The 26,740-nt window shown below is 39.6% G+C and overlaps 1 protein-coding gene across 2 annotated transcripts in view; it reads left to right on the top strand.

Moving 5' to 3' along the window:
- The window catches only part of KLHL32 (kelch like family member 32), a 242,965-nt gene that overhangs the window by 60,621 nt on the left and 155,604 nt on the right, over positions 1-26,740 (top strand). For both annotated transcript variants that reach the window (XM_032651502.1, XM_032651501.1), the window contains exon 3: positions 1,526-1,706. In XM_032651502.1, the coding sequence (XP_032507393.1) occupies positions 1,526-1,706 (181 nt within the window). The remainder of the gene's footprint in view (positions 1-1,525; positions 1,707-26,740) is intronic.

Below are 26,740 nucleotides of genomic sequence, written 5' to 3'. Positions count from 1 at the left end.
AAATAATCCTCCCACCTTCCCACGAGAACTTACTATATCATCATCTCCTGTCAAATTTATTTTTTCTTTCAATAGTTCTGACATTTTTGAGGCTCCCCAGTCAAAAGTGTCCAATAAAGCTTACTGGCTGCACTCTGGCATTTCCCGGGAAGCATTTGGTTTACTTTAAGGTGATTTATGCCGAACCGTAATTTACCAGCCAACTGGCGGTGCAACCATGCAGGCTTGGCTGGTGGCAACTCCCTGGCTCTCCTGAGAGGCTCTTTCACATTCAGAGGAAGGAACCGGATGTCGAGTTATCAGGATGGGGGAGACAGTGCTCGTTCATCCTTATGGCAACCTTACTCGGTTTCAAGAAGAGTCGCAGGCCAGAAATAGAGCTTGATGGCCCTTGCTCTCATTCTGGGGGTAACTTACGACTGGTGCAGCTCACTCATTTTAGTCCAGTGTCGGTTCTGAGATTCTAGAGTGCCGTGGAGATTTTCACGTATCTAAGCTGGAATTGTTCATAACTATCCACAAATTCCGTTTGCATTTGGTGTTTATAGCATTACTTCTCCATTATTATAGGAAGACCTGGGGTTTCACCCAGGAGTTTTGAAAGGATATGGGATGAACATTTTAGGCTGGGGTAGGGAGTGAAGGGATAAGTTTCACAACGGGTAAGTTTAGTAATTTCACAAAATAGAGCAGAAAATAGATTGCACAGTCATTCATAAGTCTAATATGAAGATCACACAAGATATTGCAGGCTAATAAGATAGATATATTTTACTTTCAGCCTTAACTTTTTTCTTTACAATGGCATCTCTTTTGATGTTCTCCTGGTGGTGCATAATTTCCTAAGTTTAATAATAAGCCACTATGGTTTAATTAATGGCCTTTTACATGAAATGGTCACTGGTAGCCTTTTTTCCCCCTAACTAACATTTGCTCAGTTTCATTTTATTTATTAATGGAGTATTGTGTCTTGTGGGGAGACTGAGTAAATTCTTCTCTGGTGAGCCATGCAGTGGGTTCTGTGCTAGAGCAGTGCATGGCAAGTTCTGAGCTTGTGCTAACCCCACACAGGTGGTACCAAGCTAGAAAAGGAATCAGAGAGCTAGGGAGGGGGTCCCAGAGTGGAAGGATTTGCACACATATTTACACACATCTAGACACACATCCAGAAAAAGCTTTGCACTCAGAGATGTATACATACTGAGGGGACAGGGGCCCAGAAGCAGAGGCTCGTAGGCCTGCAGTCATGGGCCAATACACAGACACAGATGGACACACAACAAACACAAATTCTCAAAGAGAGGGACCAGTGGGAAGGAGAAAGAAATCCTGTTGGGGGGAGGAAGAGAGAGAATTAGAGAAAAAGAAAGCAAGAGGATGGTGGAGAAAAAGACAATGAGGACTATAGACACTGGAATCCACACTCCCTGAGTTGCTCTTGAAGGAGGGAGGGAGTCTGGGGGCGGCTGGGCTGATGAGAGGAACAACATTAACTGGATTGCTCTCTTCGCTCTCCTCCTCGCAGTATTCAAGAAATGCTGACAGGCCAGAGGCTCTGCCACTCAGAATCTCACACTGATAGCGTCCTGGCAGCGCTGAATCAGCAGAGAAGTGACGGCATCCTCTGCGATGTCACTCTGATTGCTGAGGAACAGAAATTCCACGCTCACAAGGCAGTCCTAGCAGCCTGCAGCGACTATTTCCGGGTAAGTCAAGGTAGTTTGTTTGTTTATTTGTTTCTCTTAAGATATTAATAAACAGAGGATGACAGTTTACCTGAACTGTCACACAGTCATCAGCCAATTAGATAATCGTCCCCAGAGTTGTGAATGTTGGGGGGTTTTCCTGGTCAGACTGAGATTGGGGCCCCATTGGGATCCTCCCTGGGCTGGACACCTGGATGTCCCTCCAGTGGAGAGCAGACCTCTCCTTTGCATCTGAGGTGAGGGGCGTTTGACACTCTACCACCAAAAGAAAGCGTGGCATTGTAGTGCACCATAATGGGGGTGCAGGCTGAGGACAGGATGTTTCTGGATTCAGGATCAGAAGGACAATCTGTAAGAATTTATTTCTTAAAAGGTCTCTAAATATATGTAGTGTTTCTAATTTTTTATTTTCTATGGAACTTCTCGTCCTGGAGCTTTCCAAGTCTCTGCTCCAGGGACAGAGATGGAATTGACCTAAAGGATATTTATGGGTGATGCACAGGTACCTGTTTAGCTGAAGACGTTGTCTTGTTAAGTAGAACTTTGGACTTTGTTTTCCAGTGGCTAGTGATATGTGATGATGTGTTTGTTGTTTTTTGAAGGTGAGTGTATAGTATGGTTTTAGCTAAATTTAATTTAATTTAGTATTTCCTATGATTCAGGTCATGGACAAAGGACTTTATATACATATCTCATTTAATCCTCACAGCAATCCATTTTATAAACACATGCACATGCTATAAAAATCACCATTTTACATGTAAGGAAACTGAATCTCAAAGATTAGGTAATTTGAGGTAACTCAGAGCTTAAGTAATAAGTCACACAGTTCCGAAGTGGCAGATCTACAATTGAAATCCATGTCTGAGTCTTTTTTTTTTTTTTTTCTTTTCCCTGTACGCGGGCCTCTCACTGCTGTGGCCTCTCCCGTTGTGGAGCACAGGCTCCGGACGCACAGGCTCAGCGGCCATGGCTCACGGGCCCAGCCGCTCCGCGGCATGTGGGCTCTTCCCGACCGGGGCACGAACCCGTGTCCCCTGCATCGGCAGGCGGACTCTCAACCACTGCGCCACCAGGGAAGCCCCCATGTCTGAGTCTTAAACAGCATTCCGTTCTACCCCTTATACGGATACAAGAAAGAAAATTGTGACAATTAATAACCAGATTTTTTTAAAGTATTAATTTCTGAATATACATGATTTAATTCTTATTTAATTTTTTTCAATGTTATTTCAGTTAACTAGTGATTAGGTAAGAAATTCAAAACATAATAGTATATAATCTCTATATAAATTAGAATATAAATTTAATTGTGAATTAAAAAATCTTTTTCTTACCAAAGTCTCAAGTGATACAGAAACCAAATCCAGCCTGGGGCGATTTTTTGGTTTGATTTGGAAATTTTCAATAGTCACCTTGTATTTTGATGTTTAAGAGACAATATCAACTGTACTCAATTGCTGACTAGCAGTTAAAGAGAATTTTCAAAGATGCCAAATCGTAAAAGAAAGATTAAAAAAAGTTTTAAATGTGATGAAACCTGGTAATGTAGAAGATGAAGAGGTAATCACAGGGCTTGCCTGGTGGCGCAGTGGTTGAGAGTCCGCCTGCCGATGCAGGGGACACGGGTTCGTGCCCCGGTCCGGGAAGATCCCACATGCCGCGGAGCGGCTGGTCCCGTGAGCCATGGCCGCTGAGCCTGCGCATCCGGAGCCTGTGATCCGCAACGGGAGAGGCCACAACAGTGAGAGGCCCGTGTACAGGAAAAAAAAAAAAAAAAAAAGAGGTAATTACTTAAAATATCTATCTAAAATTAAAAATAGGGATTTACATAATTCTAAACTGCAGAAATGAAGTGGAGTATCTGTAAAGTGACCTTCTAGTTTCATTAATATAGTGTACATTTTATACACTCTCACATTGTCAGGGATTAATCTTCCAGAAAGCTTATATTATTTGGAGGGCTTTTGAAACAACATACTTTGGGTTGTTATATATAACATGTGCACATTATAAAATACGAGTTTTTTCTTCTTGTGGACCATAATATAGACCGCTTGGTGCTTGGCTTCTCTCCTCCTAGGTCTCTGTGGGTTGGATTTTGAATTTAATTTGGGGTTTGATTTTGTGCATGTGTGTATATGAGAGAGAGAATGTGCAAGTGAATGCGTACATGTGAGCACTGAAGAGCATTTTACTTGATGCTGGCATTTAACGATGTTTGCAGCTATTCCAAGTTATTCACCTCTTTTACCACAATGCCCCTCATTCTCTGATAGGTCATGCACAGAGTGCCTCCTTTAAAATACTGGTGTTATAAAGCCTGTGGAGAAAGCTTTATTATTCCCATTCTGTAGATAAGGAAACTGAAGTGCAATATGTTTAAATAACTTGCCCAAGGACTGCCAGATATTAAGTAGGAGAGCTGATTTTCACACACCAGAGCACCTGTCTCCTTGAGTACCAAGTTGTGCTTTTTCCACTGAACCATGTGCCCTGCTGGATTCATACGCAGTCCCTTCAATCTCATGACCTGCTTGTGAGGTGAAATTTCAGTGACTTGTGTATTGATTGTTCAGATGGAGAAACCAAGACAAAGTTGGAACTCTTGGCACTTATCTCTTTTCTAGGCATTGTGATAAGTGCTGAAGTTATAATATTTAACCAGACATAGACTGAACCCTATGGAGCTTGTAATATAGTCACTATACTGGATGTTGTTTTTGCCGTATACCCTGTATCTTTTGTTAGCTTTTGTCATAACAAACCACCCCAAAACTTAGAAGCTGGATGGTAGTTCCTCTGGTCTGCCAGTTTCTCTGATCTATGCTGGACTCATTCTTACGTCAGCGGTTAACTGGAGAGTTGCCTGGAGACCGGATGATCTGAGTTGGCTTTGTTTACCTGTCTGCTGATTGGTAGGCTTATGGCTGGAGTTGTAGGGGACACTGGGTATGTATTTCTCACAAACAGGCTAGCCTGGGCTTTTTCACATGACAGCTAAATTCTAAAAACAGAAAGAGGGCTATCTTCAATGCACAGGTGCTTTTCAAGCTCCTGTTTGTGTCCTGTTTACTAATGTCCCATTGGTCAAGCAAGTCACGTGGCCAGGCTGAGTCAGTGTCAGTGAGGATACCAAAGGGCATGGATGCAGCCAGGGGAAGAATTTGTTGTCATTTTTGTAACCTACCACTGTCAAGAACTGTCAAAGATTTGTGATTTATCCAAGTTGGAAACCAGCAAGTTAGTCTATCACTGGTTCAGAGATGCTGCTAGAAGACATGAAACTCTTAAGTCACACAAAGTGGGTTGGATCATTGAGGATCACTGAGCTTAGGGAACCTGAATCTTTTATAATGCGTAGGTAACACGTCTGTCCTTTGCTCTGGAAGAAAACATTATTATACTGGACAGTAAGCATGCCTACCCTTTGCTCTGCAAAGAAACATTCTATCTCTGAGTAAGCAGAACTGCTCTTTGCTCTGAAGGGAGATATCACTCTGTCATCAAGGCCATTTGCTATAGAAACACCCCTGAAATGAGAGTTCAGAACAAGGACAGTCAGTGCCTCACTCATAATACATGCAGAAGTGCAAGAGACCCATGCCTTAAACTAGAATTATGTCTGGCTTCCTTGTGTCTTACACTCTACCACACTGAAACACCTAGAAACGGTATCCTGTCTGAGTAATTTCTATATCTCTCACAACATTTATAATGTTGCCTCAGGCTTAGTAAGTATGAATTAAGAAATGTTTTCTAATTCTCAGAGAATTCCATGTGTATTTCAATTTTTTAACATCCTGCATATAAAATATGCAAATTATTCATGGATTTTTCTTTCTAGTGTGATCTGTTCAAATTAATTAGGTAGTCTGACCTAAATAGATGTTTGTACTCTGTATTCTGATATCTGGCAGATTATTTTGAAGCTAAAATAATCGTGGATGGCAAGAGTGAGGAGAAGGCCCAAGTTTTGGTGTAAACTGTTTCTTTACATTGATCTGAGAGATGGTATCAGCTTTTCTTGCTTAACATATGAATAACGAACAGTTGAGCACAAAGTACTGTGGATTCCTGTGATCATCAGCATTTTAAATGAAAGGGTTAAAACACATTCTTCAGCCAAGTAATAATGATTTTTTTAAAAAAAATTAAATTTACGCTTAATATCAGCACAACATGGCGTTAGTCAAAAGCTATAGCTGTGTTAGACGAGGGGCTTCTTTTATAAGAGTAAAGCAGTGGCGGAAGGAAGAAAGGAAAGATCTGAGTTTGAATACAGTGGGAGGGACCATATCTCCCTGTTTGCTATTGTTTCCCACAGTCCCTGACAAATAGTGGATGCTATTCTAATTAATATCTGTTGGGTTATTCACCCTCTTCACTATTTATTCTTTGAGCATAGGCAAGTCATTTGACTTCTGTAAACCTATGTTTTCTCATCTGTAAATTGGTGATCATAAAGCATAACTCTCAGAATAGGTTGATTCAGAGATTAGATTGAGATAAGGTACATAATGCACTAAGTGCTATATCTGATACACATCACACCTTCAGTAAACATTATCTGTTTCTCTTCTTGGGCTAACTTGGGATCCCTGGTCATGCTCTGTCTGGCCCTTTGTGGGAAAAGAAGACTGCTCATCTTTAGGCTCACCTGGTTGCAGACTCCCTCACCTTTTGATGGGTCAGAATAGCGTTTTGGATTCATCCTTTCCCATCTTGATATTTTCTGAATCTGACACCCCCTTCCTTCTTGCTTAGAACATTCTAGTAGCCACTTAACTTTCTCCTCCTCTGGTTGTCCCTTGACAAACCATCACGCAGATGACTGTGTGGTGAACTTTCACCCCCCCTGCTCAGGTCCCCCAGAGCTCCTCAAGGCCTTTCTGCCAGACCCCCGGAGTGTGCCTTCTTGCTGTGTCATTATCATTCATCCTCATCTGTGTTCTCCCATCTGTTCATTTGATCTTGCAGCCATAACTGTTCTCCAAACACTCTCTTCCACCTGAGGGCCTTTCCACCTCTCAGCCTTGCTAATGACCATTCCTTCTACCTTAACCTCCTACTCACCTCTTTGTCTACCTTGTCCATTTTCCAAGGTTTATCTCAGCCAACAAGTATGAAGTCCTCCACAAAGCCTTATCCTGTCTACCCTCTGCCACCTCTCTAAATTCATATGCAAGGTCCCTCTTTTCTGAAGCATTATAACTGTAGCTTGTCTCACCCATGGAATTAAAGATCAACAAAATGAAAGAGCAACCTACAGAATAGGAGAAGATATTTGCAAAGCGTATATCTGATAATGAATTAATATCCAAAATATGTAAGGAGCTCATAAAACTTAATAGCAAAAACCCACATACTGTGATTAAAAAATAGGCAAAGGATATTAACAGACATTTTCCCAAAGAAGATATACAACTGGCCAGCAGGCATATGGGCATGCTCAACATTACCATCAGGGAAAACCACAATGAGAAATCACCTCACACCTACTAGGATGGCTATTACCAAGACAAGAGATAAAAAATGTTGGTGAGGATGCAGAGAAAAGGGAACCCTTATACAATGTTGGTGGGAATGTGAATTGGTGTAGCCACTATGGAAAACATTATGGTTTCTCAAAAAATTAAAAATAGAACTACCATATGATCCAGCAATCCCATATCTGGGCATATAAAAAAGGAAATGAAATCAGGATCTTAAAGAGACATCTGCACTCCCATGCTCATTGCAGCAGTATTCATAATAGCTGAGATATGGAAACAACCCAAGTGTCTGTCCATGGATGAATGGATAAAGAATATGTGGGGTGTGTGTGTATAACGGAATATTATTTACGCATGAGAAAGAAGGAAATCCTGCCATCTGCAACAACATGGATGAACCATGAGAACATTATGCTAAGTGAAATAAGTCAGACAGAGAAAGACAAATATTGTATGACCTTACTTACAGAAACAGAGAATAGAATGGTGGTTGCCAGGGGCTGGGGAGTAGTTGAAATGGGGAGATGTTGGCAAAGGGCATAAACTTCCAGTTAAAAGATGAGAAAGTTCTAGGGAATCTAATGTGCAGCAGGGTGACTGTAGTAAATAATACTGTATTGTAGACTTGAAAGTTTCTAAAAGAGTAGCTCTTAGAAGTTCTTAGTACATACATACAAGAAAAGATAACTGTAAAGTGACGGATGTGTAACTAATCTTATTGTGGTAATCATTTCACAATATATATGTGTATCAAGTCATCACATTGTATACCTTAAACTTACACAGTGTGTTGTGTTAATTATATCTCAATAAAGCTGGAAACTTTTTTTTTTTTTGGCGGTACGCGGGTCTCTCACTGTTGTGGCCTCTCCCGTTGCGGAGCACAGGCTCCGGACGCACAGGCTCAGTGGCCATGGTTCACGGGCCCAGCCGCTCCGCGACATGTGGGATCTTCCCGGACTGGGGCACGAACCTGTGTCCCCTGCATTGGCAGGCGGACTCTCAACCACTGCACCACCAGGGAAGCCCCATGGAAACTTTTTTTAAAAAGGAATTCAAGATTGACACTGATGAATTGAAGATTATACACTGATGTGTATAAAATTGATGACTAATAAGAACCTGCTGTATAAAAAAAAAGGAATTGAAGATGTGTCATGTGTTGCAGTCCCTTTCACCAGTGACTTCTCTGAAAGTGACTGACTAGCTGAGGACTAGTGAAGTCCATCAAAGTACTGTTGAACAGAATTGAATGAGGAAGTATTAAACCAGAGGTAGCAGGAGGAATTAGAGGCCTTATGATCTGGAGTGTATGTGAGAAATGGGATGAGTCAGCCTCTTACCCTTTTCCCTGTGTTAGCCCTGGGCAGTGGGCCACCCTGTAGCTTCTGGAGGCTGTTGTTTACCATTTGCTATCTCCAGCTTCAATCTCCATGAATGCCTGTACTTTCTGACCAAGGAAGCAGATGTCTTGACTGTCTCACATAGCTTTGCATATGTGATGGCAAAGTGATTCAAATATGACATTTTGGAGAGTTAAATATTTGACCATCACTTTCCACTAGAGCCTGAGTGTGCTCTGCCTATGTAATTTTTAGTTTTGAGAAAAGAGGATAAAGCCCATGATAATAAAAAAAAATCTGTGTTCCCTGTATTTTTATAATCATACTCTCCAGTCACTATTTGATTAAAATGGCATTAAAGGCTATTAAATGAGTATATAATATATAATTACAAATAAATGTTTTTTTAAAAAATTCAGTAAGCATTTGTTACATACCTACTATTTTCTAGATGCAGAATGAATTTATAGTCTGGTAGGAGATACAGACAAGTGAACAAATAACTATAGTGTAGTGTAATTATATTAACAGTTTGGGTGGTGTCGGAGGTCTTGAACCTTGTTTTTATCCCTCTTCCTCTCTCTGGCACTCTCAATCAATAATAACTACCACTAATTGAGTATTTACTGTGCTACAGACACTCTAACCACTCTATGTGTATCAGTTCATTTCATTTTCTAAAGAAATCTGTAAGATGGATGGTATTATTATTAAGTATCACCATCATCATCTCCGTTTTAAAAATAGAGAAATGGAGACTTGATGTTAAATAATTCACATTAGGGGCATGGAAGCAGTCAAGTAAGAGCTGATGGAGGCCTGACCTGAGGCTGGAGAGACAGGATGTGTGTGAGGAGTGGTGAGGGGGAGGGAGATTGGGCGGGTAGTAGTAGGTAGAATACACAGGACGCTGCGTGGATGGTGAGGGAGAGGAATGAGTGAGGGGCTTCCCTGGTGGCGCAGTGGTTGAGAGTCTGCCTGCCAATGCAGGGGACACGGGTTCGAGCCCTGGTCTGGGAAGATCCCACATGTCGCGGAGCGACTGGGCCCGTGAGCCACAGCTACTGAGCCTGCGCGTCTGGAGCCTGTGCTCCACAACAAGAGAGGCCGGGATAGTGAGAGGCCCGTGCACTGTGATGAAGAGTGGCCCCTGCTTGCCGCAACTAGAGAAAGCCCTCTCACAGAAACGAAGACCCAACACAGCCAAAAATAAATAAATAAATAAACTCCTACCCCCAACATCTTATTAAAAAAAAAAAAAGAATGAGTGAGCTCCTGGCCGGTGGGAACAAGTGGGTGCTCACCCTCACTGCAGACTGGAGGTGTGGATGGAGCTGGGAAAAGGGCAGCTGCAAGGCATCTTGAAGGAATCAGTACCATCGAGGGAGCAAGTGTGGAAGGCTCTTGAGGGGCGGAGCCAGTGCCTTTTTTTCTTTTCTGGTCCTTTGCATCCCCTGCGCCAAGTGCAGTGCCTGGCGGCCCGCAGACCCTCAGTATTCATTCTCCCCTGCTGCATCTGGCTGGAACAATTTCCTGCTGTGTCACATGGGTGGGGCCTTCCCAATCTCCTCCTCAGAACACCCATTACATGTACTGTCTGTTTTACCCATTAGTTCATCTTATTTCTTAAGCAGGTTTCTTATAAAGACTTGAAGGTAGTAGGACTGCTGACAGTAAACATATACGTGAGATCATTGTTGGGTTCAGGCTGTCTCTTATTTGGTGGGTTTAGAGACTCTTCGTGAACATTTCTGATGTTCAGAAATCATATGTAAGACATACTGTGTTCATCACATTGAGGATATACAGCAACGTACCATCGACAGTTATTTGCTTCCAGCCGCCAAGCCTGCAGCCTCCTGCCTTTTTTCCCTGCCTGTTCCTGAGCCTTCATTGATTTTGTGAGCTCCCAATAAACTATATTTTTGCTTAAACAAATAAAATTAAGAATAAAAATAAATGTACATGAAATACTGTCAAATGCTATATCTATGTAAATATTAAAGGACTTTGAATAGTCCGTTTTTGTCTTTTGTTCAGTCACCCCTGCCACCGCTTTCTTCTGGGAACCTTCTGAGCAGTTGCTGGGCTTGATGCTGTAATGAGGATTCACTCTTTTGATCCATAGGACTGTGGTCACAAGCTGATTAGTACAGTCCTCAAAAATTAACCATTAGCTGGGAGTGATTCAAAACTAACCTCCTTTTCAGAAAAAAAAAGAATAAAAATAATAGTAAAATAACCCTCAAATCCTTCAGTACATATAGTAATTAGTTTTAGTTTATCTTTTTGATGGTTACTGTGAGCATAATAAATATCTACTACTGTCCTAAAAAGCAAAGCATTACTCTACAGTTATTTAAATTGGTACCTGAATACCGCTAAAATTAAATCCCGTGATGTTCAATATTTTCCATAGTCAGTTTTACACTGACCTGTCCTGTGACTGATTACTTTGCTTGAGGCCAAATGGATACTACTGAGTTCTGTGGTTATTGGGTGTTTATGCTGAAACAGCAGCCTTGTTAATTCTTGCAAATCTGCACACTGCTGTGTTCTTTCCTTTCCCCAGCTTCTGCATTTTGTGTATCAATCACAGAGGCACCAGAGTATCATTTTCATAGTGCATTTGACTTATGCATTATATGGTAAACTGATTATTGTTTTCCATCAAATGAATACTTGTTTTAACATTCAATGTTATCATATTTGTTTATAGAAATAATTAAAAAGTAGAGCAATGTCTGTTAGGAATTAAAAACTATGGCTAAAGACTGAGGTTTTACCAGTATTGAAGCTATTGTCAGGAACCTGCGGGGTGGGGGTAGAACTCTTAAGGAAGTTTAAAAAGACCAATGGGCAGATTCTACTGGACAGATTACGAAGAATACCGGAAAGTGATTCAGATATATGATGCTTTTAAAATGTACATTTCATTTTTTGTTTGAGTTTTGATAGCAAAACCATCAAGGAACTAATTTATTTTCAGGTTGTAGTTATCTATTTTCACTATGTTTGATTGAATTTTGGAATGCAGAACTCCTGGCAATAGGAAAAGGCAAAAATCCAATATTAGGACCATTTTATCCCTGTCGTATTCTTTTTCTCATGATAAATTTAATTCACTGTATGCAACTATGAAATAACTAACCTTTAAAATTTTTTATTTTTCATATTTTTAAACGTTTCCATTTTAATTTTCTTAGGTTTTGCTTAGTATTTAATATTTAATCTTATTTAATATTTTTAACACAGTAACTATTACTACTTCACAAATCAATGTGCTTCTTTATTACTGCTTAATGTGGTAAGGACAGATTAACTCTGTAGCTGACAATAGTGCCAAATGATGCACATAATTCACTACTTTCTCAATTCCGGTATTTACTGAGCATCTACTATATGCAGAAAAGTTTGTGCTTGATTTTGAAAGGGGTACAGAAAACATCAACACTCAGCTTCTGCACAAGAGGTGAAGGGTGAGACAGATCTTGGTAACATATGAGATTGCACATCAAGAGGGAAAAGAGAGAGCAGAAAAAAACGTCTGTGGTTAGGACCTAAAGGATGCCTTTAGTCAGGTGGCAGAAAGAGAATGAAAAGATGGCCAAGGGGACAAAAAAGGGAAAGTCAAAGATATATAAAGATAACTACCATGTACATTTTAATCAAAGTGTAAAATTAAAGGGTTTCAAGAGATCGGCATTTTCTGCAGAAGATCAAGGAGAATGCAAAAGAATTCACTGTTGTTGAAGAAGTTGGTCTCAGTAGTGTGGGAAAGGAAGCCAAAATCTAAGGGGTGATGTATAAAAATATTGATCAGAGCTACTCGAGGTCCATGGACCAGTGCCAGTCTGTGAAATGCTTGTTAACTATCCATGCTAATAATCTGCTGAATGTTAATCAGCTCCATCATGAAATACTGTGTTAGTTCAGCTGCCACAGGAAGCCTTTCTCAAGAAGCAAGTAGTGAGTTTGTGTTCTGGCAGGGACTTTATACCTTGTGTCTGATGGATAAGTAGCAATTTGAAGACAGCCTACTTTGAAGAGCAATGATACAGATAATAACAGTGTAGATATATACACCATTCCATTTTTATTTTTTATCCAGCTTTATTGAGATGTTGTCATATAACATTGTAAAAGTTTAAAGTATATAACTGTGATGATTCGATACACCTATACATTGTGAAATGGTTGCCACAATAAGGCTAGTTAACACATCCATCACTTCACATAGTTACCTTATTGTGTGCGTGTGATAACTATTAAGATCTACTCTCTTAGCAGCTTTTAAGTCTACAATAAAGTGTGGGTTAACTGTAGTCACCATGTTGTACATTAGATCCCCAGAACTTATTCATCTTATAACTGGAAGTTTATGCCAGTTGGTCAATATCTCATTCCCCCCAGTCCTCAGCCCCTGGCAACCAACATTCTATGATAGGTTTCTATGATTTTGAATTTTTAAGATTCCTCTTATGGGTTGGCCAAAAAGTTCGTTCAGTTTTCACAGTTACAGAAAAACCCGAACGAACTTTTGGCCAGCCCAATGTAAGTGAGATATAGTATTTGTCTTTGTCTGATTTATTTCACTTAGCATTATGCCATCAAGGTTTATCCATGTCACAAATGGCAGGACTTCCTTCTCTCTCATGGGTGAATAATATTCCCTCGTGTATATGTACCACATCATCTTTATCCATTTATCTGTAGAAAGACATTTAGGTTGTTTCCATGTCTTGCCTATTGTAAATAATGCTGCAATGAACATGAGAGTTCAGCTATTTCTTCAAGATCCTGATTTCATTTCCTTCGAATATACACCCAAAAGCGGGATTGCTAGATCGTATTCTATTTTTAATTTTTTGAGGAATGTACTGTATTGTTTTCCATAGTGGCTGTACCAATTTACATTCCCACCAACAGTTTACAAGGTTTCCCTTTTCTCTGCATCCCCACCAGCACTTGTTATTTCTTGTCTTTTTGATAATAGCAATCTTAGCAGGTGTGAGGTGACTTATTGTGGTTTTGGTTTGCATTTCTCTGTTGATTAGTGATGTTGGACACATTTTCATGTACCTGTTGGCCATCTATATGTCTTCTTTGGGAAGATGTCTATTCAGATCTTCTACCCATTTTTAAATTCAGATTATTTTTTATTTTTGCTGTTGACTTGTATGAGTTCTTTATTTAGTTTGCATATTAACCCCTTATCAGATATATGATTGCAGATATTTTCTCTCATTCTATATCTTGCTTTTTCATTTTGTTGATGGTTTCTTTTGCTATGCAGAAGCTTTTGAGTTTGATGTAGACCCACTTATTTATTTTGGATTTTGTTGCCTTTTGGTGTCAAATTTAAAAAAATTATCACCAAGATTGATGTCCAGGAGCTTACTGCCTATATTTTCTTTTAGGATGTTGACAGTTTTTGTCATGAAAGGATGTTGAATTTTGTTAAATGCTTTATCTGCATCAATTGAGATGATTATATATTTTTTTATCTTTCATTCTGTTAATGAGGTATATATCACGTTTAATTTGCATATGGTGAACTATCCTTGCATCTCAGGTATAAATCCCACTTGATCATGGTGTATCATCCTTTTAATGTTCTGTTGAATTTGATTTGCTAATATTTTGTTAGGATTCTTGCGTCTATATTGATCAGGGATATTGGCCTGTATTTTTCTTTTCTTGTAGTGTACTTATTTGGCTTTGACGTCAGGGTAATAATTGCCTCATAAAATGAGTTTGGGAGTATTCGCTCCTCTTCAGGTTTTTGGAAGAGTTTGAGAAGAAATGGCATTAATTCTTTCTTACATGTTTGGTAGAATTCACCAGGGAAGCCATTTGGTCCTGGGCTTTTCTTGGTTGGAAGTTTTTTGATTACTGATTCAATCTCCTTGTTCATTATTGGTCAGCTCAAATTCTATTTCTTCATAATTCAGTCTTGGTAGGCTGTATTTATAGTAATTTATCCAGTTCTTCTAGCTTATACAATTTGTTGGTGTGTAATTGTTTATAGTAGTCTCTTATGATCCTATGATCCTTTGTATTTTGTGGTATCATTTATAATATCTCCTCTTTCATTTCTGATTACATGAACTATGGTACCTCCATACAATGGAATATTATTCAGTGATAAAAAGAAATGATTTATCAAGCCATGAAAAGACATGGAGGAACCTCAAATGCATATTACTAAGTGAAAGAAGCCAGTCTGAAAGGTACTTAACTATATGACTCCAACTATATTGCATTCTGGAAAACGCAAAACTATGGAGATAGTAAAAAGATCAGTCGTGCCAGGGCCTGTGGGGAGGGAAGGATATATAGATGAAGCATAGGTGGTTTGGGGGGCAGTGAAACTGATCTGTGTGATACTATTATGGTAGATACATGTCATTATACATTTGTCAAATTCATAGTGTACCTTAAGGTAAGAGTACTTTAAGAGTGAAGCTTAATGTAAACTGCAGACTTTGGTTGATAATGATGTCTCAATGTTGATTCATCAGTTTTGCCACACTGGTGAGGTATGTTGATGCGAAGGGGTTACGTGGAATTCTCTGTACTTTCTCCTGAGTTTTGCTGTGAAGCTGAAACTGGTCTAAAAAATAAAATGTATTAATTTTTTAATGAAAGAAAAAATACTACAGGTACCTCACTGCTTTCTCAAAATTGTTTTATTGTTTCCTGGAAAGATGACCTTCCGATTGTTTTTTTTTTTTTTTTTTTGCATTGAGTGAGCAATTAGATTGTGAAAATGAAACCTACCCCTTAGGGGAATAGTCAGCTTTAATATATAATAAGTCATGGTTCTAAGAATAGCAGGAATGGATACGTTAAGATGGCGAGCAGCACTCTGGACATGATCTGACTTGTTCTTGCATTAAAGGGCGTTGCCATTCCTCTGCACAGTGTCCTGAGCACCTGTGTATGCAGGACGTTGTACTGACTCTGCTGCAAGAGAGTGGTGCAAATTCCAGTCTGAGTTCGACTTGGAAGGCAGAAGACTGATGCCCCAGCCAAAAGACAGGCAGCAAGAAAGAATTCTTTCTAACTCAGCCTTTTATTCTATTCAGGCCTTCAACTGATTGGATGAGACCCACCCTCACTGGGGAGGGCCATCTGCTTTATTCAGTCTGCCAATTCAAATGTTAATCTCTCCTGAAATGGAACCCTCATATACTGTTGGTGGGAATGTAAATTGATACAGCCACTATGGAAAACAGTGTGGAGGTTCCTTAAAATACTAAAAATAGAACTACCATATGACCCAACAATCCCACTCCTGGGCATATACCCAGAGTAAACCATAATTCAAAAAAACACATGCACCCCAATGTTCACAGCAGCACTATTTACAATAGACAGGACATGGAAGCAATGTAAATGTCCTTCAGCAGAGGAATGGATAAAGAAGATGTGGTACATAGGAAAAATACTCTTTGACATAAACCACAGCAAGATCTTTTTTGACCCACCTCCTAGAGTAATGAAAATAAAAACAAAAATAAACAAATGGGACCTAGTTAAACTTAAAGGCTTTTGCACAGCAAAGGAAACCATAGACAAGACGAAAAGACAACTTTCAGAATGGGAGAAAATATTTACAAATGAAACAATGGACAAAGGATTAATCTCCAAAATATACAAACAGCTCATGGAGCTGAATATCAAAAAAACAAACAATCCAATTAAAAAATGGGCAGAAGACCTAAATAGACATTTCACCAAAGAAGACATACAGGTGGCCAAGAGACACATGAAAAGATGCAAATCAAAACTACAATGAGGTATCACCTCACACTGGCCAGAATGGCCATTATCAAAAAATCTGGAAACAGTAAATGCTGGAAAGGGTGTGGTGAAAAGGGAACCCTCCTGCACTGCTGGTGGGAATGTAAATTGATACAGCCACTATGGAGAACAGTATAGAGGTGCCTTAAAAAACTAAAAATAGAACTACCATATGACCCAGCAATCCCACTACTGGGCATATACCCTGAGGAAACCACAATTCAAAGAGACATGTAGGGCTTCCCTGGTGGTGCAGTGGTTGAGAGAATGCCTGCCGATGCAGGGGACACGGGTTTGTGCCCCGGCCCGGGAGGATCCCATACACCGCGGAGCAGCTGGGCCCATGAGTCATGGCCGCTGAGCCTGCGTGTCCAGAGCCTGTGCTCTGCAACGGGAGAGGCCACAACAGTGAGAGGCCTGCATACCGCAAAAAAAAAAAAAAAAAAAAAAAAAAAAAAGACATGTAGCACAATGTTCACCGCAGCTCTATTTACAATAGCCAGGACATGGAAGCAACCTAAATGTCCATTGACAGATGAATGGATAAAGAAGATGTGGCACATATATACAATGGAATATTACTCAGCCATAAAAAGAAACAAATTGAGTTATTTGTAGTGAGGTGGATGGACCTAGAGTCTGTCATACAGAGTGAAGTAAGTCAGAAAGAGAAAAACAAATACCGTATGCTAACACATATAGAGAAAAACAAATACCGTATGCTAATACATATATGTGGAATCTAAAAAAAAAAAAGATACTGATGAACCTAGTGGCAGGGCAGGAATAAAGACGTAGACATAGAGAATGGACTTGAGGACACGGGGTGGGGAGGGGGAAGCTGGGGCGAAGTGAGAGTAGCAGCAGCATATATACACTACCGAATGTAAAATAGTTAGCTGGGAAGCAGCAGCATAGCACAGGGAGATCAGCTCTGTGCCTTGCGATGACTTAGAGGTATGGGATAGGGAGGGTGGGAGGGAGGCTCAAGAGGGAGGGGATATGGGGATATATGTATGCATATGTCTGATTCACTTTGTTGTACAACAGAAACTAAGACAGTATTGTGAAGCAATTACACTCCAATAAAGATCTATAAAAAAGAAAGAAAATATTCCAACATGTCATATCTGTTTAATTGTATGTATAAACCTATGTATGCAATTGATTCATAAACAAACACATATTTGCTTTAAAAAAAAGATGTGGTACGTATATACAGTGGAATATTCTCAGCCATAAAAAGGAATGAAATTGGGTCATTTGTAGAGACATGGATGGACCTAGAGAGTGTCATACAGAGTGAAGTAAGTCAGAAATAGAAAAGCAAATATCGTATAATAATGCATATGTGTGGAATCTAGAAAAATGGTATAGATGTTCTTATTTGCGAAGCAGAAATAGAGACACAGACGTAGAGAACAAAAGTATGGTTACCAAGGGGGAAAGGGCTGGGGTGGGAGGAATTGGGAGACTGGGATTGACACATATACATTATTGATACTATGTATAAAATAGACAACTGATGGGAACATACTGTATAGCACGGGGAACTCTACCTAATGCACTGTGGTGACCTAAATGGGAGGGAAGCCCAAAAGGGAGGGGATATCTGTATATGTATGGCTGATTCATTTTGTTGGGCAGTGGAGGCTAACACAACATTGTAAAGCAACCATACTCCAATAAAAATTAATTAGAAAATGTTAATCTCTCCCAAAACATCTTCACCACACACCCATTAATAATGCTTTACCAGATACCTGGGAACCCTGTGACCCAGTCAGGTTGACACTTATAATTAACTGTCACAGACACTGTCTCTGTCCTCAAAGAACTTACAATTCTTAGAAAAGGTAAAACATACACACATAATTATAATTCAAGGCAGAATAAGGCAGGAGCGTGTAATCTGAATCTCTCCCTTTTAGGGAGTCAGGTTTCTATACAGGTTCTATACAGACTTCCTCTGATACTGTGTCTCATGTGGCAGTCTGGCAGTCCTCTTTTGTAATTTCCTGCCTCCTAACTTTCTAGTCCCTTCTCCAATACCCTACCACTCTATACAAATTTAACTTATTTATTTGCTCTCTCATTCATTAATTCATTTCTTTAATCATTCATTCATTCAACAGTTATGTATGAAGTACCCACTAAGTGCTAGACATTGTTCTAGATTGTGAAGATGCAATAATATATAAAACAGACAAAATTCTTGCTCTTAGGACACTTCCATTCTAGTTGGCCAAGAATGACTGTAAACAGATAAGTATGGAGTTTGTCTAATGCGGGTAAAGGCTGTGGAGGACAACAGCAGGGTAAGGTAGGCAGTGCTTGTCCTAGTGGTGGTGAGAATTGCCTCTTTTTAATAGGGTGGTCTGGGGAGGCTCACTTATAAGGGAAGGAGCAGGCTATGCACGTGAGGCCAGGTCACGTGTGACCACCTTGCAAGCTGTTGTTAGGGTTTTGGTTATTACTTCAGTGAGGTGGGCAGTGCTGAGACAATTTTGACAGAGACGTAATGTCACCTGACCTGTGTTTTGAAAAGGTAACTCTCCAGTTTCTGTCAGGAGATGAGAGTGGATGCCAGGATTCTGAAAGGAGGCTCTTAGAATAAGACAGGAGCAAGGCGATGGCTTACACTGGGGTAGTGGGGCTGGAGGTGCCGTGGACTCTTGGATGCATTTTGAAGGGAGAAAGAGCCCAGGGAATTTGATGGGGAACTGGTGTTAGAGTATGAGAGAAAGAGAAGTGGCCAAGGCTGATTCCAAGGCATTTGCCTAAGGCACTGGAGGGGTGAGGTTGTCTTTACTATGATTAGGAAGATTGTGGAAAGACTAGTTTTGCAGTCATTAGGTTATGTTCACGACAAAGTGTAGGCTTTATCACATGTTTTCTAGTAGTTGTGCACATATGGTCTCCCCCACCAGGTGGAGGCTTTCCTGAGGGGAAGGGTTTTGGTTGTTGTCATAGGACTTCTGCCTAGCGCAGTGCCTCACACATGGTTTGTGGTCACTGGACACTTGAGGAATGAATATGTGGACTTTGCTGCAGGTAGATTACAGATTAAGTGCATTCTGGAGTCTGGTAGTGAAGATATGTAGAGTTGTGTTTTTATAGTGGCGGTGGTTTTTGTACAGATTTGCCATCAGTGGTCCTACTGGTTAGAAGTAGGGTATCATCTTGGTAATGAAATCATACAAAGATCTTCGGTCTCTGTGGAACTGAAACATCCAACAAATGGTATTTTTATGTACACAGCGTTGTGCCACACCAAGAGCTGGTCTGAAAACACCAGCTGGGAGCCTCCTCTAGCCTGATAGGGGCCAAGCATGCATACTTCAACAGCAAACAGTACAGTGGGGACAATAATAATAGTAATAATATTTACCAAACCACTCTCATTTGATTCTTAAAATAGCTGTTTAAGTAGGTGTTTTTATTCCTGGCTAAAGCACCATGCTCACTACAGGAGCTGACTGCATAGCTTATTTGGGTGTTATAAGCTATGCATAGCATATGCTATGCTATGCATAGATATGCATAGCATATTTGGGTGTTAGCTATCTGGGGGAAGAAATTGAATTTTTTTCAGTTTCCTATATTATCTAGCAAAGTGCTTTGAGCATAATAACACAGTGAATGTTTTTGCAGAATAAATAAATAATTTTGAAGGATGGAGAAAACATTGGTCTGTAGTTATCTGGGAGGCTTTTTGGAATAGGAGGACCTTACTGACACAATAAAGTCCCAGGAGTGCTTTTCAGGCTGGAGAAGCATTAAGGTAGACCTGGAGGTGGAGGGCAAGCAGAAGAAATCATGTTAGCTTGTCTTGTTTTGTGGCAACCACTGTACCAATGAGTTAGTCTCGTTTGATTGTGACATCAACGAGATGTGATAGCTATTCCCACTTACCTAGAAGAAAATTAAGACTGAAAAGGTTGGGGAAGTGTCCCAGAGTCCCACGGTTATTAAGTTGTGGAGCAGCAATGCAGAGCCGAGGCTGGCACTTCCGAAGCCCGTGTTTTATCATGTTGCTTCTACCATGTGGCACATGGCACCCTGTCCCCTTCCCTCCACTGGCAGATCGGAGGAAGGTCCTGCCAGGAACTCCATTTCCGTCAGTTCCCCGGAAAGCACACCAGGGCTCAGGGAGCTAGCTGCCTGAACTCCTTGAGGCTGGTGTGCTCTCAATTCCTTGACACGACTCTGAGGTATCCCTGGTTGCCTATAATAATTACACTTTTTAAGGTTTCACATAAAAAACTTAATTTAAAAAAGATAAGTTGTACAGCTTAAGAGCAAGAAAGAGAATATATTTTGTACTCCAATAAGGAACTCACATTTTTGTAAGAGAATTAATTATAGAGGCAGTATAGTTTTAGACTGAGACCAGTCTGGTTTATAACAGCTTTCTTCCAATATTTTCTGGCTGTGTATGTCTTTGGGCAAGTGGCTTTATCTCTAACTTTCATTTTCTCCTCCAAGTGTAAAAGTAGGTAAATTGTCACTTACTTCATGGGGCTGATGGGGAAATTAAATGAGATAATAAATGTCGGGTGCAAACCAAAGGTCTGAAACATACCAGATGCTAAATTGGTGGTTTACTGGTTTTAGTGGTGGTTTTTATTTTCCAAGCAGAAGAGAGCAGAGTTTTGGTTTTTAAACCAAAATTCTGTTAGGAAGCAGCCTTGTTTTAAGGCTACTCAAGAAAGATAATTTTTGCCAATTTTGTCTGTTTCTTTGATTTTAATGTTTCTTTTATTTTGAAATTCTTTTTCCCAAGGCAATACTTTTGAGATACAAATCTTTAATCTTTTGAAATGCTCTAAGCTCTCCAGGCATCCCAGATTTTCTTCACTGTTACTTCTTTAGGATTTACCGGCCATGTAATTGTTTTTGCTTTAATTTAAAATCCAGGATTATTGTAAACATAATTTTAAATGTTTGGAAAGTTGTTCATGGGATTGAAAAGAATGCAAGTGAGGTGTTCCTTTGCTTTATTTTTATGAAAGGGGAATTTGTGTGTGTGTTTTGTTGTTGGAGTGTGTTTACTGTTTTGAACTTTGTTTTCCACTTTGAATTCCCTGTTTGATAGAAGTAGCATGAGATCTTGCTGGATAGTAGAAAAGAAGGCTGTGTATATTTCATGCTCATACCTACCCAAAGTATCATATGATTTCATATTTAAGAGCAGTTTTAAAAGTGTGTAAGGGGCTTCTTGACTTTAATCCTAATGTCTTAAAAATGTATGCAGAGATTAGCTTTTTAGGGTAATTTGCATTCCTCATGAAAGAGCATTGATACCAATTTTGGGGACTGAGGGGCATTGTCAGTCAGAGGGCCTCACACACAGGCTACTGTGTCTCCAGCCTGTGAGGACTTCTGTTCAGCCTCATACAGAAAAAGGCAAAATAAACAAACTGAGATGGCCCCAGCAAGTTACTGCTTTTTTTACCCTTTGACTTCGGGGTGAAAAAGGATTGGGGACTGTTTTTTTTTAAAGTGAGCATTTAGGAAAATATAGGACACCTTAGGTCATGCACCTGGCTCACTGAAGATTATCAATAAATGAAAAATAGTAGAAGCAATGGTAGCAGCTGCAGAACAGGTAGCGAGATAAGGACAGTGATTGCAGAAGCAACTGTGGTAAGTTCTGGTACAGATGATGGAGCAAAGGAGGATGGTAGAAGAGAGTCAGGACTTGGACATATGTCTGTCCCTCCCTCATCCCCCTCACCCTTGCTGAATACTCAGCCCTAGGCTTTGCACATAATTAGTATAACAAATATTTTTTGAAACATTTATGAACATCATTCACATCATCACAAAATATTTTATGAATTGAGTCCTATAAAATGCTTTGTTCCCCTAAAATTATTTCTATTGATACATCATCATGTTATCTTAGATACAGAGGAATGTACTCCTTATCTTTTCTCAATTTTGTGTGTGCATAAGTGAAGAAAGTACTACAAAAGTGCTTTGTTAAAGAAAAAACATCTTGTCTATTATATTTGGTTCTAATATTGAAAAAAATCCAAATGACTTTAAACCTTGCCACCTAGGGAAGGAAATAGCAATTTTTTTTAGATCTAATAAAACTAACCTAGAAGAATAAAAGGTACATTCCTCTATATCTCTTATCTTTTTTTTCTTCTTCTAAGCAGCAAAACAGTCACTAGTTTCACCGAGTCTTTTGGGCAGCAAGTTAGAAATGTGGAGTAGCAAGGTTACTGTTCTTTACTGGAGATTTTCCAACAAGGCAAAGCAAATATTTGTGAATGTGTGAAAGTGTTTCTGGACCTTAATTCTTATATCTGGTATGTGCTACAGTCCCTTATAACAAGATTCTACTTCTAGTTGGTAAGGGAGAGATTCCCCATGGAGCATTATTATATCAGGGTGTGGGGCAGTGTTGGAGCACAGTGTGTTTATCATATTTGCCATGGTTTCATTGCTGGGTTGTTCATCTCTTGTTTAGCCAAGTCTACATTAAATTCCACTAGGTTAGCATTTGAGGTCTTATAATAGAATTTCTGGTTTTTGGAATGGTAGACATGTTCTTTGAATGCTGTAAGAGATGATTGCTGACAATAATATGAACCATATTTTCATATTGTAGCCAAAAGTCAGTTTCTAGAAGCTTCGTGATAAATCACCTAGAAAAAACAGTGAATTATGTCCTAATAGTTGGAAGGAGACAAGCTTTCTAATAGAGATGACAATTTTAATTACTCATCACAAAATACATGTGTGGTGGGAGCTAATCTCAAAGCTATAATAAAAAGAAGTGTGTGCTTTTTTATATAATGAATGAAAAATGTCACTTTAAAAAGGCAGTGAAGGGCTTCCCTGGTGACGCAGTGGTTGAGAGTCTGCCTGCCGATGCAGGGGACACGGATTCGTGCCCTGGTCGGGGAAGATCCCACATGCTGTGGAGTGGCTGGGCCTGTGAGCCATGGCCGCTGAGCCTGCATGTCCAGAGCCTGTGCTCCGCAACAGGAGAGGCCACAACAGTGAGAGAGGCCTGCGTACTGCAAAAAAAAAAAAAAAAAGGCAGTGAAGACTCTTAAATTATAAAAATGTTGAATTCCTTTGCCATAAACTTTAAAAACTCTATATAAATTCTTCTAAAACCCCAACTCACTGAAGTTTTGTTTTTCAGATCAATCTTTTATCTTGAATTAAAATTAAGCATCAGGATCATTGCAAATGAATCCTCTAGTTATTTAAATGTTAAAATAAACTTATTTGAAACTACTTAAGGGAAAAGAATATTAATAGTATTGGCCAGGAAATGAATATATTCCTTACTAAGGAAGTAATGATTTTTATTCAAACTGCAAAACCTAAACATTTATCTATTTATGTCATTCATTTAACATCTCTATTTGTTTACTAGCCTTAGTACAGTGTGTATTCACATTCCTTAAATTCATTTAATCCCCCAATAACTGTCAAATGTAGACATTTACAGCAACTTTACAGACAAGGAAATTGAGCTTGCTCAGTGTTGAATAATTAAAGTTTGAACAGCTGCTGCATGTCAGAGTCCAAATCCCAGCCTAGGTCCACATGCCTCCAAACTCCCTAAATTTTCCATGACACCAAGCTGTGTGGACCTCAGAAAATTTTCTGTTGGTCGCCATTAGATACGAGCATTGTGGTAGGCAGAATAATGGCCCCGAAGGTGTCCAGGTCCTAATACCTGGAGCCTGGGAATGTTCCCCTGCATGGCAGAGGGACTCTGCCGATGTGATGAAGTTAAGGACCTTGAGGTGAGAGATTATCCTGGATTATACAGCTGGGCCTGCTGTAATCATGAGGGTCCCTAAAAGACGGAAGAGGGAGTCAGAAGAGTCAGAGTAGGAGATGTGACAACGGAAGCAAAGGTTGAGGTGATGTGATGGCTGTCTTTGACGAAAGGGGCCACAAGCCAAGGGATGTCACAGCCTCCAGAAGCTGGAAAAGTCAGGGAAACAGATTCTTCCTAGAGAGCCTCTGGGAGGAACACAGTCCTGCTGACACTTTCATTTTAGCTTGGTGAAACCCGTTTTGGACTTCTGACCTCCAGAACTGTAAGATAACAGATTTGTGTTGTTTTAAGCCACTAAGTTTGTGGTAATTTATCACAGCAACAGTAGGATACTGATATAAGCATCTTAACAATAGCTAGCTGAAGTGATTTTTCCCTTGATGTTTTTGTGAATTTTCAGGTGTGGTTTCGCTTACTATTATTGCTGTAGCCCTGATCTCATAGACGCTGCCTGATAATGTTGGGAAATGACACAATCATAGGTCTCAGATTTGAAGAACAATTAAACTATATATGGGACCACTGAATAAGAAGTAATTGTATTTCTTTATCTCAAAGCAAGATATCAGAAGAGTCAAATGGATTTGACATATTGGTGTAGAAAACTTAATTATTATTATAGCTGCGGTTATTATTTTTTACTATTCCTCTTCAGCACCATAATTCAAAAGGAGCCCCTTTTTGATGTTTCAGCTTTGCCTTGTAATAACAAGAGACCACTGTGCCCTCGGATGGTGTGTGACCAGTGAGTTTTGTAACCTTATATAGAAGAAATCCTATGACTTGTGATTTTGTGAGAAAAGGATATCCCCTTTCCTTTAAATAAGTGAAGTATAGTAAGTGCTTTTAAAATAAACCTTGTGGGGAATAACGGTCCTGGTACTTTATGAGGAACAGATTTGTGAAATTGTGTGCCATAGTAGAAGATGCAAATTTCAGTAGTTAGGATATCAGAGCAGTTTGGTATCAGGAAAGCACACTGAGCTAGTGTTAGGTGAATTTGTTTTAGAATCTTCTCTATTTTTTTTTTTACATCTTCATTGGAGTATAATTGCTTTACAATGGTGTGCTAGTTTCTGTTTTATAACAAAGTGAATCAGTTATACATATACATATGTTCCCATATCTCTTCCCTCTTGTGTCTCCCTCCCTCCCACCCTCCCTATCCCACCCCTCTAGGTGGTCCCAAAGCACCAAGCTGATCTCCCTGTGCTATGCGACTGCTTCCCACTAGCTATCTACCTTACGTTTGGTAGTGTGTATATGCCCATGCCACTCTCTCGCTTTGTCACAGCTTACCTTTACCCCTCCCCATATCCTCAGGTCCATTCTCTAGTAGGTCTGTGTCTTTATTCCTGTCTTACCCCTAGGTTCTTCATGACATTTTTTCCCCTTAAATTCCATATATATGTGTTAGCATACGGTATTTGTCTTTCTCTTTCTGACTTACTTCACTCTGTATGACAGACTCTAGGTCCATCCACCTCATTACAAATAGCTCAATTTCGTTTCCTTTTATGGCTGAGTAATATTCCATTGTATATATGTGCCACATCTTCTTTATCCATTCATCCGATGATGGACACTTAGGTTGTTTCCATCTCCTGGCTATTGTAAATAGAGCTGCAATGAAGATTTTGGTACATGATTCTTTTTGAATTATGGTTTTCTCAGGGTATATGCCCAGTAGTGGGATTGCTGGGTCATATGGTATTCTATTTTTGTAGTTTTTTATGGAACCTCCATACTGTTCTCCATAGTGGGTGTACCAATTCACATTCCCACCAGCAGTGCAAGAGTGTTCCCTTTTCTCCACACCCTCTCCAGCATTTATTGTTTCTAGATTTTTTGATGATGGCCATTCTGACTGGTGTGAGATGATATCTCATTGTAGTTTTGATTTGCATTTCTCTAATGATTAATGATGTTGAGCATTCTTTCATGTGTTTGTTGGCAATCTGTATATCTTCTTTGGAGAAATGTCTATTTAGGTCTTCTGCCCATTTTTGGATTGGGTTGTTTGTTTTTTTGTTATTGAGCTGCATGAGCTGCTTGTAAATTTTGGAGATTAATCCTTTGTCAGTTGCTTCATTTGCAAATATTTTCTCCCATTCTGAGGGTTGTCTCTCTCTATTGTTAACTTGCCACATTATCTTAGGAAAATTACTTCACCATTTGTGCCTTAGTTTCTTTGTCTGTAAAATTGGGATAATATTACCTGCTCTGTTATGTCATTAAAAAAATGTGCTGAGATCATATAAATGTCAGTGATTAGAAAAGAATAAAAATAGCTACATCAATGCTGGGTAGTATTTTTGTTATTAATAAGAAAGTCCCTGATGTGCGCGCGCACACACACACACACACACACACACACACACACACCCCAAGTCTAGCAATGAAAGACCCAATAAGGCCTTTTGATTCATGGAAGGATAAAGTAACATTTAGTAAATGGTGTAAGTGTTTATTAAGAAGTTATTCAATCTTTTGATATAAGCACCACAAAAATCTTCAATCAGAATTTATCTTAATTTTTCAGTGTGCCCAGAGCTGAAATGTTTATCA

The sequence above is a fragment of the Phocoena sinus genome, chromosome 12, assembly GCF_008692025.1.
Source record: "Phocoena sinus isolate mPhoSin1 chromosome 12, mPhoSin1.pri, whole genome shotgun sequence".
NCBI classification, from domain to species: domain Eukaryota; kingdom Metazoa; phylum Chordata; class Mammalia; order Artiodactyla; family Phocoenidae; genus Phocoena; species Phocoena sinus.
The sequence above is the reverse complement of the archived record's forward strand: the minus strand, read 5'-3'. Positions and strand labels throughout refer to the sequence as shown.